The 16,872-nt window shown below is 39.1% G+C and overlaps 1 protein-coding gene across 5 annotated transcripts in view; it reads left to right on the top strand.

Moving 5' to 3' along the window:
- LOC145988779 (uncharacterized) overlaps positions 1-16,872 on the top strand; it is a 361,818-nt gene that overhangs the window by 198,183 nt on the left and 146,763 nt on the right. For all 5 annotated transcript variants that reach the window (XM_083123957.1, XM_083123960.1, XM_083123958.1 and 2 more), the window contains one exon: positions 5,519-5,734. In XM_083123957.1, coding sequence (XP_082980083.1) covers positions 5,519-5,734 — 216 coding nt within the window. The remainder of the gene's footprint in view (positions 1-5,518; positions 5,735-16,872) is intronic.

Here is a 16,872-nt window from a genome sequence, read left to right as displayed (position 1 = left end):
TCAGAACTTAATTTGGACTTACTTTTTTATATTTAGGATATAATTTTAAATGCTTCCTTTCTGTGCCCAGAAGTTTAATACAAAAGGAGAGTATTTTTTTAAAAAAAAATCTTCCATACTTTTTATCTTTCCAGATTCATACACTTTATTGTACCTTTTCTAGAATATTATTATTGTTGGTATATTTGTATTTTCTTATTTTGTGCAACTTTTCTGCCTTTACGTTAATCGCGACGATGAGGATGAATGATGATAAGATGCAATAGACGAAGGAAGACACAAGGGAACGCTAAAGCCATGTCAATGTGCTCGGCAAAATAGAATTGTTGAATTGTTGTTTAAGTCCACTTTATGCACAGAAGGGCTAATCGGGACTGGACCTACAGTTTAAAGTGGAATCCGAACCACTATGCCATGTGCCTCCACCAGGTATCGAACCCGGGACTCCTTGGTTACAATGCGACTACGATACCACTACGCCATCAAGAAGGCCCCCGGCAACATAGAGAACAATTTTATTATCGATATATATGTATACCGAATACTGCACGTGCAAGTGTAATATTATTAATTTTCCTGTTGTTTTTTTTACCACTATTTCTATAGCTAATTTCATTAGGCTTCCATATTTGTGCATCTGCGAATGGCGGGGAGCTATATAGATCCCGCCTCAGTGAAGAGGAATGGATTTCCGCGACAGTGTTATTTCCAGGAATTCGTAAAGGTGCTTCAAACTTTTCCCTCCTCCCTCTTAATTGGGTCTTGGATTACGGAAAGCCGGTACGGATTTAATCAAAAGGCGGTCTTAATTTAAGGTTCATTGATTTGCCTCTGTCGGCCTCGTAAGCGAGTCGGTTGTTCCTCGCGTGAATTGCAGATTCTGAGTTCCGTTCAATACCAGCCCAGTACTCGGAAGTGCTATAATTAGAGACCGGATTTCTGCACACTGTATAGACGGGTGGACAGAGGGGTACCAAGAACCAGTGCAGTCGCCAGAGATTTTTTGGAGGTCTCTCTTTCTCTGTCTCTCCATTACACCTTTCTCCTCTCTCTCTCTGGCCCCCTCCCTCCCAAAGTATTTCTACCCATATTTCTTTCTTCCTAACATTCGTTCTCATTTTCCCTTTCTTTCTGTCGTGTCCTTTTTCTCTGTTCTCTGCACCATCACTTCATCATTATTTTTCTGTTGTCTTATTATTTGTGTATTTTTCTCTCTTTGTTATTTCCGTGTCGCTGTGCGCGTGTGATTCTTGCTCAGCTTAAAATATGTTTTCTGAAACCATTTCTTTTAGTCTGTCTCTCACCTTCACCTGCACACTCACGCTCAGTTGGATTCCTCTCTGCCTCTTTTCTGTCTTTTCTCCCTCCCACTCTCTCTCACGCGCGCTCTTCTCTTTTCTTACCTTTCTCCGTTGATTCGTGTGTTTCTCGTACCTTTTATCTCTCACCTTTCTCTTCTTTGTATCTTTCTCTCTTTCTTTTCTTGACACCTTTCTTTTTCCTTCTTTCTTTCTACTATTCTCTTACTTTTTTTAATCTCTCTCTCTCTTTCTATATTTCTTTCCCTTTTTCTTTGTATCTTTCTTTCCCTTAACACTTCCTTTCCTTTGTATCTTTCTCTCCCTTTTTTTCTTGGTATCCTTTTCTCCCTTATTTTATCTTCTTTGTATATTTCTCTTACTTTTTCTTTTTCTTTGAATATATATCTCCCGTTGTGTCTTTCTACCTCTAACTTTTCTCTTGCTTGTTGTCCTCTTTGTTTCTCTTTTTTCTTTTCCCTTGCTTCTGTTCCCTCCTTTTTTCTGCATTCCTTCTTGCTCTCGTATCTCTCTGTTTGTTTTCTATTTCTATTTCTCTCCTTCCACTCCTTACACGACACAATATCTTCTTCGTTGAAAGGAATTTAAATTGGTATTTTCTGAAAGTTTCCGTCTCGTACCTCCAATTACGTGGAGTTGGTTGAAGTGGAAGTTTAGGAAGTGTGTGCCGACAGCACTGTTTTGTCACAGAGTCCTTTATCCTTCTTCTGCCTTTTGCTCGCTCTTTGGAGGTTATTAGCTTAGGCCACAACAGCGCTTTCTTCATGATGACCGTTGTGCTTACGAGGCATGCCAGGCCCATCTCAACCGCACAATACAATTACGGAGACATCTTCGACTTCATTTTAACGACGTTCCATTGAACGTAATCAACCCGTGGGCTGCAGCGACAGGCAAAGCCACTAAACTGTGAATTTTCTAAAATGCAACCTCTTTGTCTTCAGTACCTTAATACCCAAGATCCTCGCTTCAAGAAAACGTATCTCATCACATTGGATGATTCTTTCAAGGGAACAATATTCGTCAATCGGAGTTCCGATCTTTACCTTAACTTTGGGTAAAATATTCGTGCAATATTTGCAAGAATCTTTCATACCCCTAAGAGGTGTTTGATTGAACTGAAATCATCCTTACCGTCACTGTTAGTTAAAATTGGTACACAAACATCGCAAGATATGACAAAAAGGAAGGTTGTAAAGTGGGATGCATAAGAATTATCAAGCAAATTGTCCATCGCCTTGTTTATTCTCGTGTGTGTACCCCTGAGAGCCTCAAGAATTGAAACGAAATGCCAAGTAAGTTGCTCATAACCTCTGCACCAGCATACGTATAAATCAATTCCTTATAAACCCACAGGATGCAAGACAAAACTTGACGAAAATAGTCGTGGACAATTTGCCGATTAATACTTCTGCATTTCAGTGTACACTCGCCTCAGTAGTACCGCGCTTCCCTTCCTTATTCAGCATTTCTGTCTTATGGTGCAGTTCGACCGGCATTATTCAATTGTTTTTAAGTACAATTTACTATTACTTCTTGTAATTAGTCTTTGATCCTTCTTAGTGAAAGTGAAAACTTTTCCAATTCATTTTATAAAACGTTAAATGAGTGCATCAAAAATTGAGTTTTATAGGCTAAATTACACAGTAATACTAAATTCGTTGACCGCGGAGTGGTAAGTACAGCGCGCTACGACGCCAGAGGTCCCGGGTTCGATAGTGCCTATGGGCATGCTGGGTGCTATTTCATCATATCGTCACTCATCTTCATCATCGCAATTAGCCAAAAGGGCAGGAAAGCGACGCTAAATAACAAGAATCGAATCAATTCGTTGACTGTACTGAGACCCTTTTAGGTTGGCTAGTGTCGACTCGCGTCCATCGGGTGGGGGGTATCCATGCCACTGAAAAGGCATCTTGCTATTATCTGTTAACGGGCGGTTGCGGCTTTGAAAATCCCGATGCAGTACCTAATCTTGCACGTTCCGAGCCCAAAGGCTCAAAGCGAAATCTGCTTTAACCAGTCCAGAAGGAGCCCTGATGCGTCCCCAGGCTTATATTCCAGGAAGTCTTCCGATTTTCCAGGGCCCCGCCGCGACCAACTTCGCTAAGGGTGAGTGATGCCTTCCTTCCTCCGCCAAGGTTTCCTGAGGAGCTCTCGCCGCAAATTCTAGAATCCATCAGCCGCAGTGGTTCCATGGCAACGGTATCCTGCATCCCACCGGATGCCTCGTGAGACTAGGCGACACTCGCTCTCTCTCAGTTTCCAATTCAGTAGCTGCGCCCCCGAAATTCCTTGCACGGAGGCGGAATAAGCTTCCAAATGAAGCCTGTGCCTAGTGATGTTCTCTTGTATGTAAACAACATGGTGTGCTTAACAGCAGGTGATGTAGATCTGACACACGATCATTGGCGGTGCTAAAAGGATTCAAAGGAGTTCTTGAGGTAGAGAACAAAAATACAAACACGGGAGGAGAAGATATGAGAAAGGGGGAGTATATAAAGCAGGATAAAAGAGGGATAGAAAGACAAAAGAGAAACATACAAAGTAAAGAAAAAGAGAGACAAAAATACGAAGAATATGAAAAAGGAGTCAAAGAAAGATACAAAGAAAAGAAAAGGGAGAAAAGATACAAAGAAAAGAAAAAGGTAGAGAAATATATAAATAAAATAAAAAGGAGAGAAAGATACAAAGAAAAGAAAAGAGAGAAAGATACAAAGATAAGAAAAAGAAAGTGAAAGATACAAAGAAAAGGAAAAGGGGGTGAAAGATACAAAGGAAAGATAAAGTGATAGAAAGATACAAAGAAAAGGAAAGGGGAGAGGGATATACAAAGAAAAGAAACAGGGAGCACCGTTTCTCACCGCGATCTCTCAGCAGCAATGCAGTACTAATGGTAATCTCATGCTTTTTGTGGTGGTAAAGTGAGATTTTGGTGATAGTAGGCGTATCCAAACTGTACGTAATATGTATACAACTTTCGTTATAATAATCAATTAAAAAACAATATATCTTAACACGGTTACTAACAATTTCTCTTCTAGGGCCTCTATGATGGTGTGGTGGTAACATCGTCGCCTTGTATTCAAGGAATCCTGGGTTCGATACCCGGTGCAGCAGGCACATAGTGGTTCGGACACCACTTTAAACTGTAAGCCCAATCCCGATTAGCGTCTCTTTACATAAAGACTCAAATATTTCTCCCTCTATTCAGTGATCCTGTTGGCGTTGTTTACGATACTACCAATCACCTGACTAATCCGCTAAGTATGGGGTTGAATAAATATATAAGCAGGGGATGTTGCAGTTCATTGCAGTCCCCGTAAAATGGCACGCAGTCCTAGTTTCTAGATTCTAGAGTCTGCTAATATCTAGTGCCATCAAGATTTCTACAATTAATTCATTTTTTATCGTCAGAAATGGTGCAAATATAAAAACGATATTGTTTAGTAAAGTCTAGACCAAAATATTAATAGTTACAAAGTTGTAACAATTTTTTGGTTATATCGTCTTTTGGTTTTGAGGAAATATTCTGTACATCATCATTCTTTTAAGCATAGGCGTAACTTGGGACCTAACTTTGTCGAGGCAGAATCGAACTTGGAGCTTAACTTGCTTTTAAGGAATGTTTTACCTTTATGGAAACAGCTGCCTAGTTCTTGGGGACAATACCGCAAATGGCTGGCTCTCGACAGAGCAGCTCTTGCCACAAAGTAGAGTTAACAGAAGAGGAAGTTAAACGCGAATTTAAGTAGCTGAAAAGTTACCTTAAATTGTGGTTTCCCCGGTGCTTCTCCTGCCATGGAGTAATACCTCCCCCACGCCTCGGCCCTTTTAATTACGGAAAATGACAAAATTAAGAACCGCGCAGCTAGAGAAGATGGAAAACAATTCCCCACGAATGCGAAGTCATGCCTCGGTGCAAATGACCATCTCCTTCCTGTCCAGGGAACGCAATTTGCATGCGAATTGCGCGTGATGAGGTTACCCAGAAGTCCAGTGTTCATTATTCCCGTTCCTTCCTCCGAAACGGTCCCTTTGTTGGTCACGTCTTCCACACATATCTCGGAAATCATTCCAGAAAGAAGTAAAAAAAAGGGCCCCGTTTTTTGGGGAGTTCACTCTTGTACGGTAATCTCTTGTGGGCGATTAAAGGGAGGAAATCATGAATTAATTTGTCCTTTTTTTCTTTCTTTCAGGCGCCTGAAGGCAGAGCTTCAGTTCCTCCGGCGAAAGGGAGCGCTGAAGCCCGATTGGGATCCCGGACGTGCCTGTGCACGTTGCAGAGCGGAACTTGGAAGGATTATCAACCGGGGTGCGTTCTGCAGGGCTTGCAGGCTTCGCGTCTGCAAAGCATGCCGGGAGTACAATGTCAGAGGGACGGACTGGATATGCTCTGTCTGCCACAAGCACATGTAAGTTGTCAGTCTCTCCCTTTGTACTTTGAAAGGTAACCAATGTTATATATATTTTTTTATTGTTGCTTTACCCCATGCGCTGGTTTGGTGGTATACCTTGTTCTATCCCAACCAACATTGGCAACACACCAATACGAAAAGTGCTGTTTGAACTCTGAATCACACTAAATTGTGTTGTGATCTATTTTTATTAATTATTTTCGGATGACTAGTTTTGTTCACTTCATGCATATAGGCTTCGCCAGACATTTTTATAGGTGTGGCCAGACCGTGATATAAAATTGAATAGTGCAATGATAACAATAATAAAAATATTTTTTATTGCCAATCGATTATTATTTATTATTGTCGTAACCTTGGGAGAGACTTCTACATGAACAACCGTACGAATGAAAATCCAACACAACTGGTTTCCTTTATATTTCTTACATTGAAATATACTTAAATGCATAGTTATTTTGTTATTAATTTCCACACCTCGTTCAAGAAAAGTCTTTGAAATCCATGAAAACATGTGGTTCAGAAAAATTTTTTAGTTTCGTTATTCTGGTGGAACACTAATTATAGTTAATTACATTTTAATCGGTTATTGACTATAATAATAATAATAATAGTAATAATAATAACCTTTTGTTTTTTCCTCTAATTCAAAATAAAGGCAGTTTCCAAGGTGCAAACCTGCTCAGCTCTTTCTCCTAACGCCCATGTTTATGCATCTACTGTTGAAATTTTGAACTTGCGTTATTGATCATTTACTATATTAGTAATTTTAAGTAACATTTGAAATATTTTCCACAAAATTAATTACAATGGTTCAATCACCAATATGGGTTCAAAATTGAACTTAAAAAAGTTTGAGAATATTAGCTAACTGCGAACGGGGGGCCTGCTTGTGGTACTTGTGTGTCATCCCCAACTTTATACCAATTGACTCCCGTTAAAATGTTCCTCATGAGCATAAATTGGCAGAACAAAGAAAACATGAAAAGAAGAGGATGGGTCGGAGTGTCCCTGGGTCTGTATACTCCCTATTGTTTGAAGCATGTCCGCAGGTGATGTAGAAATATTTATATTTACTCAAAATACCGTCCGTTGAATTATTTTTCCAGGGACGCACGTATGCAGATTATGCTAGATTCTACCATTATGCTAAGCACATGGGTGCTAGGTGTCAACAAAGGTCAAATTCTGCTAGGGTTGGCATCAGTGGTTCTGACTTCAAAACAGAAGCTCTTTTCACTCATAATTTTTCGTTTTGCGCAGGTGTCTTGAGTCTAGTGCACATTCGATGCGAGTCTATAAACACCTACGTTGTAAAAGAAGCTCCTCCCACTCGTTAACATTTGGTTCTTTGCGCACGCGCAGTATGCTACAGCACATCTCGTTGCGCAACTCTCTACATTGTAGGTCCACTGGCTATAATATAACTTGATGAAATCGATAGAAGTTTAAAGTTGTTTGAGATTGTTTTATGTAAAGTCTCTGAAAATCTGTCCAAATCTCGAAGGGTTTGGTCTCGTTCTAGTCTTGAATTTCGAGGCGAGACCGAGAACGTGACGGACGTGCTTAAAATCGATAGTAGATCGAGACTTCTTGTCGATGGAGTTCTCTATGAGACAGAGCCAAGATGAGCTATACCAGGGTTGGCTAAACCTCGTTTCACGAGCCACAGGACGTAATGTATACGGCTCGTGAAATATTTCCCTGAGTTTTTTTTCTTTCCACCGTAATTGATATTTAAAAATTTAAATTTAATTTTAAAAATCGAGGTTTATAATTACTCATCGGATATAAATGGGGAATCCCAGGATTAAGTGGTAATTGCATTTTTTCTATTTACTTTATCCAGATACATGACTCCTTCATAAGGTGTACTTTCCCAAGTAAATCTAACAAGGCGTCGTGAAATGTTTCTTCCAACTGTGTGGAAATCGTAACGAACAGTTGGCAACAGCGTCAGGGCGTTCGAAAACCCCGTATGAATAATGGATGCATGATGAAGTCCACTGAAATCGTTAACTCCAGCGTCTGTCTACAGGTGTCGCATTGTTGCTTTCGCGCTCTCTCTCCTCCCCCTCGCTAGGTGAGAAATTTATATCTCACGCAACGTTCTCTTTACTTTTCCACGCTATCAGTTGCCGCGTTATAAAGAAACGATCTTCACTTTTTTAAAAAGGAATCCGGACGCTGATCATGTTACCCTGCTGTGTAGTGCGAGTGCAGAAGTAAATCATGTTTTGTTTCATCAGGTAGGCGAAGTGGCATTGAAAATTAATTGACGACATCTCAGAACTTTTTCATCGGTGCTGTAACTTAATGAATTCCCTCTCGCCTCGTGAATGAGCAAGTTCGTCTTGTTGTCGGTGTGCAAAGGGGGTGACCCTTTCTGAAAGAACTCAAACGTCAACCTCTTTTACACGTAGTACACCCTGCGCCGCATTTTGGAGACTAACGAGTCTCTGGCGTCTGAACTCACCGCCAGTGTAATCCTCTGTGGAGCTCGTTTTGAGTTAGGTGACCAGATTTTTAGAACAACAAAACAGGACATTTTTCATATTTCCTGAAATCAAAACGGGTGAAACGGGACTGCAAAATGTACACATTTTAATATTAAAAAATTGTCTCGTCATAAATATTTATGCTTGAAAACTAATTAAGTTAATAAATACTGTGAAAATAACCTACATAATATGGTGATATGCATTGCACTCCAGCCAAGCAGTGTTTAAGAATTAGAAGTCATTCATTGATATTTTGCCGAATATATTTTCTTGAAAACATCCTTCTTTTCAAGTAACATTTTGTAAACGTTTACATACGTGTAATTAGAGTTCACCTTACTAATCAGCATAGCGTTCAAAGTTTGTACTGAAAGACCATTTTGGTCATTTGGCAACAAATCATTCATGTACGAAAACACTCGTTCGGTGAGGCCATTACTTCAAGGTAAACAGAGACGAGACTCCAATATTTTAAGAAAATGGGAACATGGCACATTGTTGATATTGAAATGTGAAATAATTTTTACTCAATAATGTTGTAATTCATAGTAATAGAGAAGGTGTATTCTTGCAGTACTTCTATGCGTATAAGTTATTGTGACAAAAACGGGACATTTTGGCGCCCCATTTTACGTTGTAATAAAATCGGGAAAGACTCAAAAAAAGAGACTGTCCAAGCTAATACGGGACAGGAACGCCTGGTCACTTTAGTGTTCAGTCCTGTCCATGTGCGTGATTGGTCTGTGTTACCAGTTTTATCATATTATCTTTCATCCTCATCTTTGTGATTAGTCTAAAGTAAAAGTGTAAAGTATGTAAAAGTCTGGCTTAAATGGATATTGCTTTATATTAATTATTACGACCCACTCAGACATGCTAAGGGAGAATCACTTGGTATTAGCATCGTGTAAAATGCTTCGTAAATTGGGTCTACAAAAACGGATGTGCGTAATCGGAAATACGATTATTAAACGATTAATGACCAAATGCATTAAATTGTTATCATCTATTCATATTCAAGCAATAAAGAAGTTCCGAATACATTTGCCCCTTAAATTTACAGTCAATTGCGCAAACACAAAATTCCAATGTTCATTTGGTAAGTGCGTAATACGAGGTCGACATCATCTTCTTGCATACTGGTATGGCAGAAATCTCGACGAGTCTTTTAAGTATTCTTGAGCTTTAAAGCTTATTTCTCATCATTTGAGTGATTGCATTTCCCAAATTTTCGTCCTCCCATTTTGATGTGGCTTTTGGTTTCAGCGACCGAGGCTTATGCAGTTGGTTCCTCGTTTTATGGGGAATATTTTACATTTAACTGCCTGTAACAGGGCCCAAAGGGTCGTTGGAGTATTAGGAATCTTTTTAATGTCGCCCTTCCCAACTTCGCAAGGCAGCAGCGGAAGAACAGGCAATAATAAGCCATCGCGCACTCTGATCTCTTCGGCAGCTTTATGGAGACTTCCGAACTATAGAGGTCTTGGGGATCGCACCTTAACTCTTGTAACGACCCCCCCCCCCCTTCTCCGCGAGAGGTAATGGGGATCCAATATGGCGGATCAAACTGTCCTCTTTGTCTCTGCGGTGGTAATTGAGGCATTTTAGTGGCAGTTTCTTCGGAACGGAGTTTGAATCAAACGTCTCGGAGCTTTTGTCGTCATTCTAAATGGCTTGGCTTCAGCCTGTTCCCTCACGATATTGGCTTTTGATTCCTGTGCTTCTCACTAATCTCTGATTTTCTCGGTCCGAATGACTTCCGAAGGGCCAAAGCAAGGTTCCCGAAATTTCTATTTCACGACGCTTTTCTATCACTTTGACTAAGCGCAACGATTACGATGATTAGATGAAATTAATGAAGGGATACTCACAAAGAAACATTTATGCCCAGGCTATGACTAAAATCCAGGATCATCGGTGAAGGGATTGCAGTTTTCATGTAATATTAACGAATATGTGCACAATATGATTTATGATTATGGATATGTAAGCCAACACCTAACGATTAAAATGCTTTATATTTTACAAATGGACATGTTCTAAGAATGAAGTATTATTTTATTTCTAAACTGCTCAAAACAATTATTGGATCGTGGAATATATTCGTAGGGTGATGTATCGTCAATGACATTTTGACCGAAAAATGGAATGTTGTCATTGTGTGAAGTGAAATAGTAATACGAAAGTACTTTCTCTACGAATTTGTTGCAAGATAATATATTCAAAAATATACCAAAATAAGTGAACAACGTGACCTAAAAGGACTGCAGACGTTGTATTTCAAGGAACACCAAACAAATCTCACAGCCTATATGTTGCTCTTGAAAGGCACTTAAAAATATGATGAAACTAAATTCGCGAATCAAAAGCTAACTGTCGATAATATATGGCCCATTAAATCTTGAAAAATATTTTGTACGAAATTTCGTTCAATTTATGAAACATGAACATGTTATTTTGATATTATGTAAAACATCAAGGTAGGCTCCTCCCAAAATATAATCTTGGGTACGCCATTGGTAGATACAGATTGAGATTCATTTTTTGCTCGTTCGGAGCTCTTAAATCTGGATGACATGAACTTTATTGTTCTGTGTAAGACAACAGTAAAGTAACCAGTGCCAACACTGGGAACACCGACTTCAAGATTTCTAAGGTTGAACAAACTCGAAACGTTCACAAAAGGAATGTCAGTGATTCTATGAGATTTTTTCTTACACTTCTTCGGATCTGGCTCTTTTTTCTTGTCTAAAGTTTTTGTCCTTCCTTTTCTTTCACATCTCTCCTGTCAAAAGTTTTTGAAATTCAGCACTGTCTCGCCCAGGAGATATATTCCGTCGTTGGTCTGAGAAAGCGTTGATTAGATTATGGCCAGCTAAATGAAGACATTTTTCGCTTTCGCTTTGAATGGCTGAACGTCGTGCCAGATTCTTCAGGAAAAAATAAAGGATTAAGAAAAATATGGCTGCACCATTAAACTTTACTTTTGAAGGTATCTATTCGCGATTTATGCTATCTGAAATGACATCTGTCGGGAGATGTTAGAACTTTTCCGAGGATGCTTGTTTCGCCAAGTGGCTGCAAAGAGAAATCACAGGAAAAGTACATTGATTTGATTATCGAGTGAGTACAAGAACTCTAGCTATGTATTTACAAATTTAGTTTCAAATCGTTACCTCCCTCCCTCCCCCAAAATAGGGACCATAAAAGTGTTTAGCGTGAGTGAATTTCTAGCAGGAAAACCTCTGGTAGGTAGAACGAATTGCCAAAATAGAGAAGGGGGTATACACGTAATACCCAGTGTTAAAAATCCCGTGCGCCGAGCGTTTGATGGTGATTGACATTTTAATCTGCAAAGCTTTTCTCGGCATGATCTCCGTCGCTCTTGGAGGATCAATATTCCAATGGACCAAATCTTGAGAAGTTTCCCGATACCCGATAAGAAAAGCCGATTTACATTAGGAAACCAATTCTGATTTACGTCCTGTGTGTAACTTGAGGAAATAGCGAGGCGAGCTTACTTCTACCCGTTTTTCTTTTAGGAAAACGTTCAAGATTTCAAAGAAAAGAAAAATCCATGTTCCTCAGCTGTATCCCGGATAATTGTAATGGTAGTGTATTGCATCGTGTGGGAAATGAAACAGTAAATTCATTCTAAGATGGTCCCTATCACAGAGATGTTTTATTTATTTTTGTTGAATTTAAATATTTGTGATAAAATCCTTAGAAAAATATTTTGACCTAAAAGGGATGAGGAGACTGGCGAGTGGAGAAGGTTACAGAATTTAGAACCGCATAATTGTATTCATGTCCAGATATTATTAGAATAATTAAATGAAGAAGACTTAGGTGAGCAGGCCATGTGGCACGAATGGGAGAGGAATGAAGAGTTTACAGGATTCTTGTTGGGAAACATGATGTAAGAGACCTGTAGGAAGACCGAGACGAAGATGTAGGGATAACGTTGAGATTGACCTAAAGGAAATCGGTAAGAATGGAAAAGATTGGATTGATCTTGCCCAGGATAGGAACAGAGGGAAGGCCTGTGTTGCTGCAGCCATAAACGTTCGGATTTAAAAAGGCTAGAGAGTTAGTTAGTTAGTGATAAAATAATAATGAACTGGACACAAAATCGATTACGGAACTGCAAACGAGTTTGCATTTAGGTTTATAATTTTTGTATTTAGTTTTACTATCAGCGTTGTCTGATAAATATATTCTATGCCATCTCCAAACAAGTTAAATGTGACTTGTCAAAGTTGCGTGTCGAAGAATTCCTTTCCTTACCTTTTCTATTATCTTTCCATGTGTATGATGTTATTTTTCGGGTTTAGGAAAGCTGGGGCAAGAACTTATGGGCTACCGTTCCAGTAGTCTTGGATAACCCATCCCTGGGCAGACCACTGACCTGTGAAAGCAGCCTTCTACTCCCGAAAGATGGTAACAGATTGAGTCTCGCAAATTTCAGATTTAAAATATCGACAGGAACAAAACCTAAACCACTGACTATATTTTCAAGGGTCAAAGTTATGAAAATGTACCAAAAAAAAAAAAAAAAAAAAAACAACGGTTCGGATCCAGGCATCTGCCATACTGTGCCATTGCTCTATCATGCCAATCCGGTATGTCAGTAACGTATTTTCTAGTTTCTGAACATTTTCCTCAAAGTTTCTATGAAGCAATATTGTTAGATCATTAACAAGTATAAGAACGAAAATGACAGCGTTGTACTATTTCCTCATCAGTAATTTCAACGCAAAACCGAAAAATTGGACGTTGTTGTCTGGAGGATTCAGAAAGGCGGGGGCGGCGACGGTGGGCTGCGAAGGTTGTGCTGTCGCACCCGTTAGTTTTATTCAGCATTCCTTTTTCAAAACTTATTTACAACCGAAAACACGTATCAACCCTTGCAGCGTCATTTTACGTTATGACTTATTAAAAGCATGTCGTCATCTTGAGCTTCGAATATTAGCGACTGAAGGAGTCCGCTATTGTTGCATGCAAGAGTCAAGCCACTGATCCAAATCTAGAAGAGAAGCATTATGTGCTTTCTTCTACTGGCGGCAGTGGCTGTTGTCTTTCGTGAATATTTTTGTTAAGAATTGTTTCTTTTTGTGTGCATTCAGTTGGTTTTCGATAACTCCCTGCAGCTTAGTGTGAGTTGTTTTTTTCTTTCTTGAGCATTGCTTATAATAGCAAGGATGATTTTTCTTTTATTTTCTTTATTCATTTTTGCATTTCACTGCATAGTTCAATACGATTGTAATTTGTTGTTGTATATTTACACTACATGGCCACTTTTTTGCAGCGTAAAACTCAATGTATCTATGTCATTAGTTTTGCCTTTGAGAAGCCTTGTTCCTTTCAGTCACAGGAAGCAAATATGAAATATGCCACTAGTAGCCTTCAGTTTCATTGGCATATTTTCATAGAAACCTACTAAAAGTGTATTGCTATTTTCCAATTCCTTGTCTTTTTTGTTCTTTTTGCACTAAAATTGTCAAGGGCTCACAGGATTCGCAAGCTTGTTGCCCTAAGTGTGCATGCGTGTGACATGTTTTTTTTTTTCATTTTCAACTTCGCACCGCTTAAATTTCATTTCGCACCCCTCAGCACCCCTAGATGATAAATCCTAGCGCCGCCCCTGCAGAAAGATTGAAGAAGAAAACAAACTACGTAGTTGTCAATTCTGACGAGAACTTTGCCGAATGATGAGCAGCTTCAGAGTAAGTAGATCTTGCTCTGCATCTGCACCCAAATTCCTTCGAAGCCTCTGCTACATTAGCGACTCCCCCTATTACGCAACGAAGCATTGCGACATGCTTTGCGGCGCGTGATCTGAATGCTGAAAACAGCGGCGCTCATTGTCTTCGGCCATTGTGCGCCACTTCATTCATCAAAAAGCACGTGCTGTTCTGTTGCCTCGATTGTTCCTGGGAGATGCCTCATCCGTGGCTTTGGCGCTCAGAGGCCAACTGTCAAGTCCGAAGAGCGTTGATGAATTGTGCCCCGTTGTTCGACGTTGTAATTATCCTCAATTATGTCCACGCAGAAATGAAAGAGGAATTTACTTGTAGATCATATCAGTTGTTCTCCGTATGTCAATGGTGATTGTATTTCCGACTCTTATAATTATTATTATTTTCAAGCACTTCCCAGCCCTAGCGTACGCAGAGGGGAGGCTGAAGGGGCTAGAGCTCCCTCCGAAATTTTGAGAAAAATCAACGTTTTCAGACAAAAGCAGTAAAGAACTCTGGATATAACCAAATGCAAACTCGGCTTAAAATGACCCCGATTGTAATTTTTGAGAGAGGAATGTTTTTAATATACGAAATATCTTATTGTGTATGCCACCCCCCTGGAAAGCAACTTTGCACTATTCACTTTTACAATTCCAGCCCCTCCCGAAAAAAATCCTGGCTACGCCAGTTCTTCCCAGCCGTCGTAGTTGTGTGTGTGCGTTTGCTATTTTCGTGCAATTCCCACCATTTACTTAATTTTAATTTGTTTTCTAATAAAGTAATTATTTTTCGACTCCTCTCATTGGCTGAGTGAATTCAAAAATACTGTATTTACCCGATAGCAGTATAGGTGTAACTGCCAGAAATAAAGCAAGGGGTGGGCCATATATATCCGATGCGGGCACATTCCGACGAGATGATATCAACGAAACTTGACAGTCTCGCGCCGTCTCGTGTGTGAGGACGTCTGTCTCGTTCTGTCTCGAGTCACATCAAATAAGTAATATATATATATATATATATATATATATATATATATATATATATATATATATATATATATATATATATATATAGCGTATCAGTGCACAAACGTTCACAGAGTACAAAGGTCATTAAGGCAATTTTTCTGCTGAGAACTATCGAGAAAACGGAATTTTATCCTTAATGTATGCAACCACGCAGAACAAATCCAGTTGCCACTAATGAATTAACTTCGCCATTACGATGAACGAAAATAATTGGTCCATTTATAAATAATCAGGTGGGTATCCACTAGGTATATCTGAACAAGACACGTAGTAAAGTAATCTTAATTTTCAAATATTACATATTATAATTTACCAAAGTCTCGATGTTTTTTAAGATCAGTCTTTTTCCTCTTCTGAACGTTTGTCTCGCTCCCTGTGTCATCCCAACATTTGAACAGGGATTTATCCAGAAACAATCTAAGGATGAGTGAAGGTATATTTGGGAGACGTAAAAAGAATACTCAAATGATGAAAACAATAACCTATTGTGTAAAAATTTTAAGGAAGAGAATAGGTATATCACTGCGCCTCAACCGTTTAGGATTCCACTTTTAAAGTGCAAGTCCAGTGCCAAGGAGTTAAGCAAACTTTTAATACCAGCTTGCTCGTTCTGCTACACGTCGCTGCGATGAATAGCTAAGGCGAGGGAAAGTCGAAGCAGCGATGTCTGTTCGGAGATAATTGAATTTGTCACAATGGGATGAGAGAGCAGAATGTATTCGTGCACTTAGATGCGCCAAATGAGATCGAGGAGTGAAAGCGAACCTGGAAGAGGTCGAGTGCCAGGAACAGCCAAGGGATGCCGAGGGACGTTTCCTAGTCCACCATCTCGAAAGGTATTCGTTATCCCTCTTCCTGGTGGTCCCATGTAATCAAGAGGTCTCTGGTTATATATTTTAAGTATGTCAAACCTAGGGCTCGGAAGTTGCTGATCTAAAAAATCTCAGAAAATGATGTATAGAATGCCTTAAAATTATTTAAAAATTACCTTTTTTTTTTAAATAACCTAAAAATACTTTTTGCTCTTAAAATGAAAGCTTGAATTTTGCATAAACCACAAGAGAGTAGTTGAGAAATTCATAAGAACCCGTTGTTTGGTGGTTTTAACTAGAGAAGCAAAGTGAAGAAGCAATTAAGTGCTAATGTATTATTATTATTTTTACTTCAAGGTTACATAAAATACACAGCCAGGTTTTTCTGCATAATTAATTCACCTTCTTTCAGAGTGGGCTTGCACGATACAGTAGTCGGTCAGCATCTCGAAGTAAAGTTGCGTTCGCGTATGTTAAGTTTGCATTGGCCATATTTTTGTGTATAATCGAAGTGGTGTACTTGTTAGATAATTTAAATGTGTAAGTTATGCTACCAAATGCATGAAAAAACAGGGCAGGAGAAAAAAAAAAAACAACTTAAAAGATGATTAAAAATGCAACAAAAACTTGCAAAAAATACTGAAAAATGAACTAAAAGCAGGAAAAGCGTGGAAAATGTAAAATAAAAATAAATTTTCTGGTTCTAATTGAAGGGAGATGGACTATTATCACGTTTTGTATTGTCTCCAAGGCCCATAAAAAAATATGATTTTTTTCATAAACTTCCTTGCCGTAGTCAAAGCAACACATTTAATCAGGAAAAATCAGATTAGTTGCTTAATTGGAAACACCAGTGTCCTATAATCTCGTAATAAGTTGTACGCAAATAATTATTTTGATCTAGCGAGTGGCCTCCATTTGTCGTGCATGATAATGCGCTGTCCATTTCCTTATAAGGTCAGTTGGAATCCTGTTGCGCGCCCATACCAATAGATGTCTCTGGCGGGAATCAATCATGACGAACGGCAGTTGTTTTTAAATTTGATAAAT

Source organism: Lepisma saccharinum, chromosome 6, assembly GCF_977018435.1.
Source record: "Lepisma saccharinum chromosome 6, izLepSacc3.1, whole genome shotgun sequence".
Classification (NCBI taxonomy): Eukaryota; Metazoa; Arthropoda; class Insecta; order Zygentoma; family Lepismatidae; genus Lepisma; species Lepisma saccharinum.
Note: the sequence above shows the minus strand (reverse complement) of the source record. Positions and strands in the feature narration are given on the sequence as shown.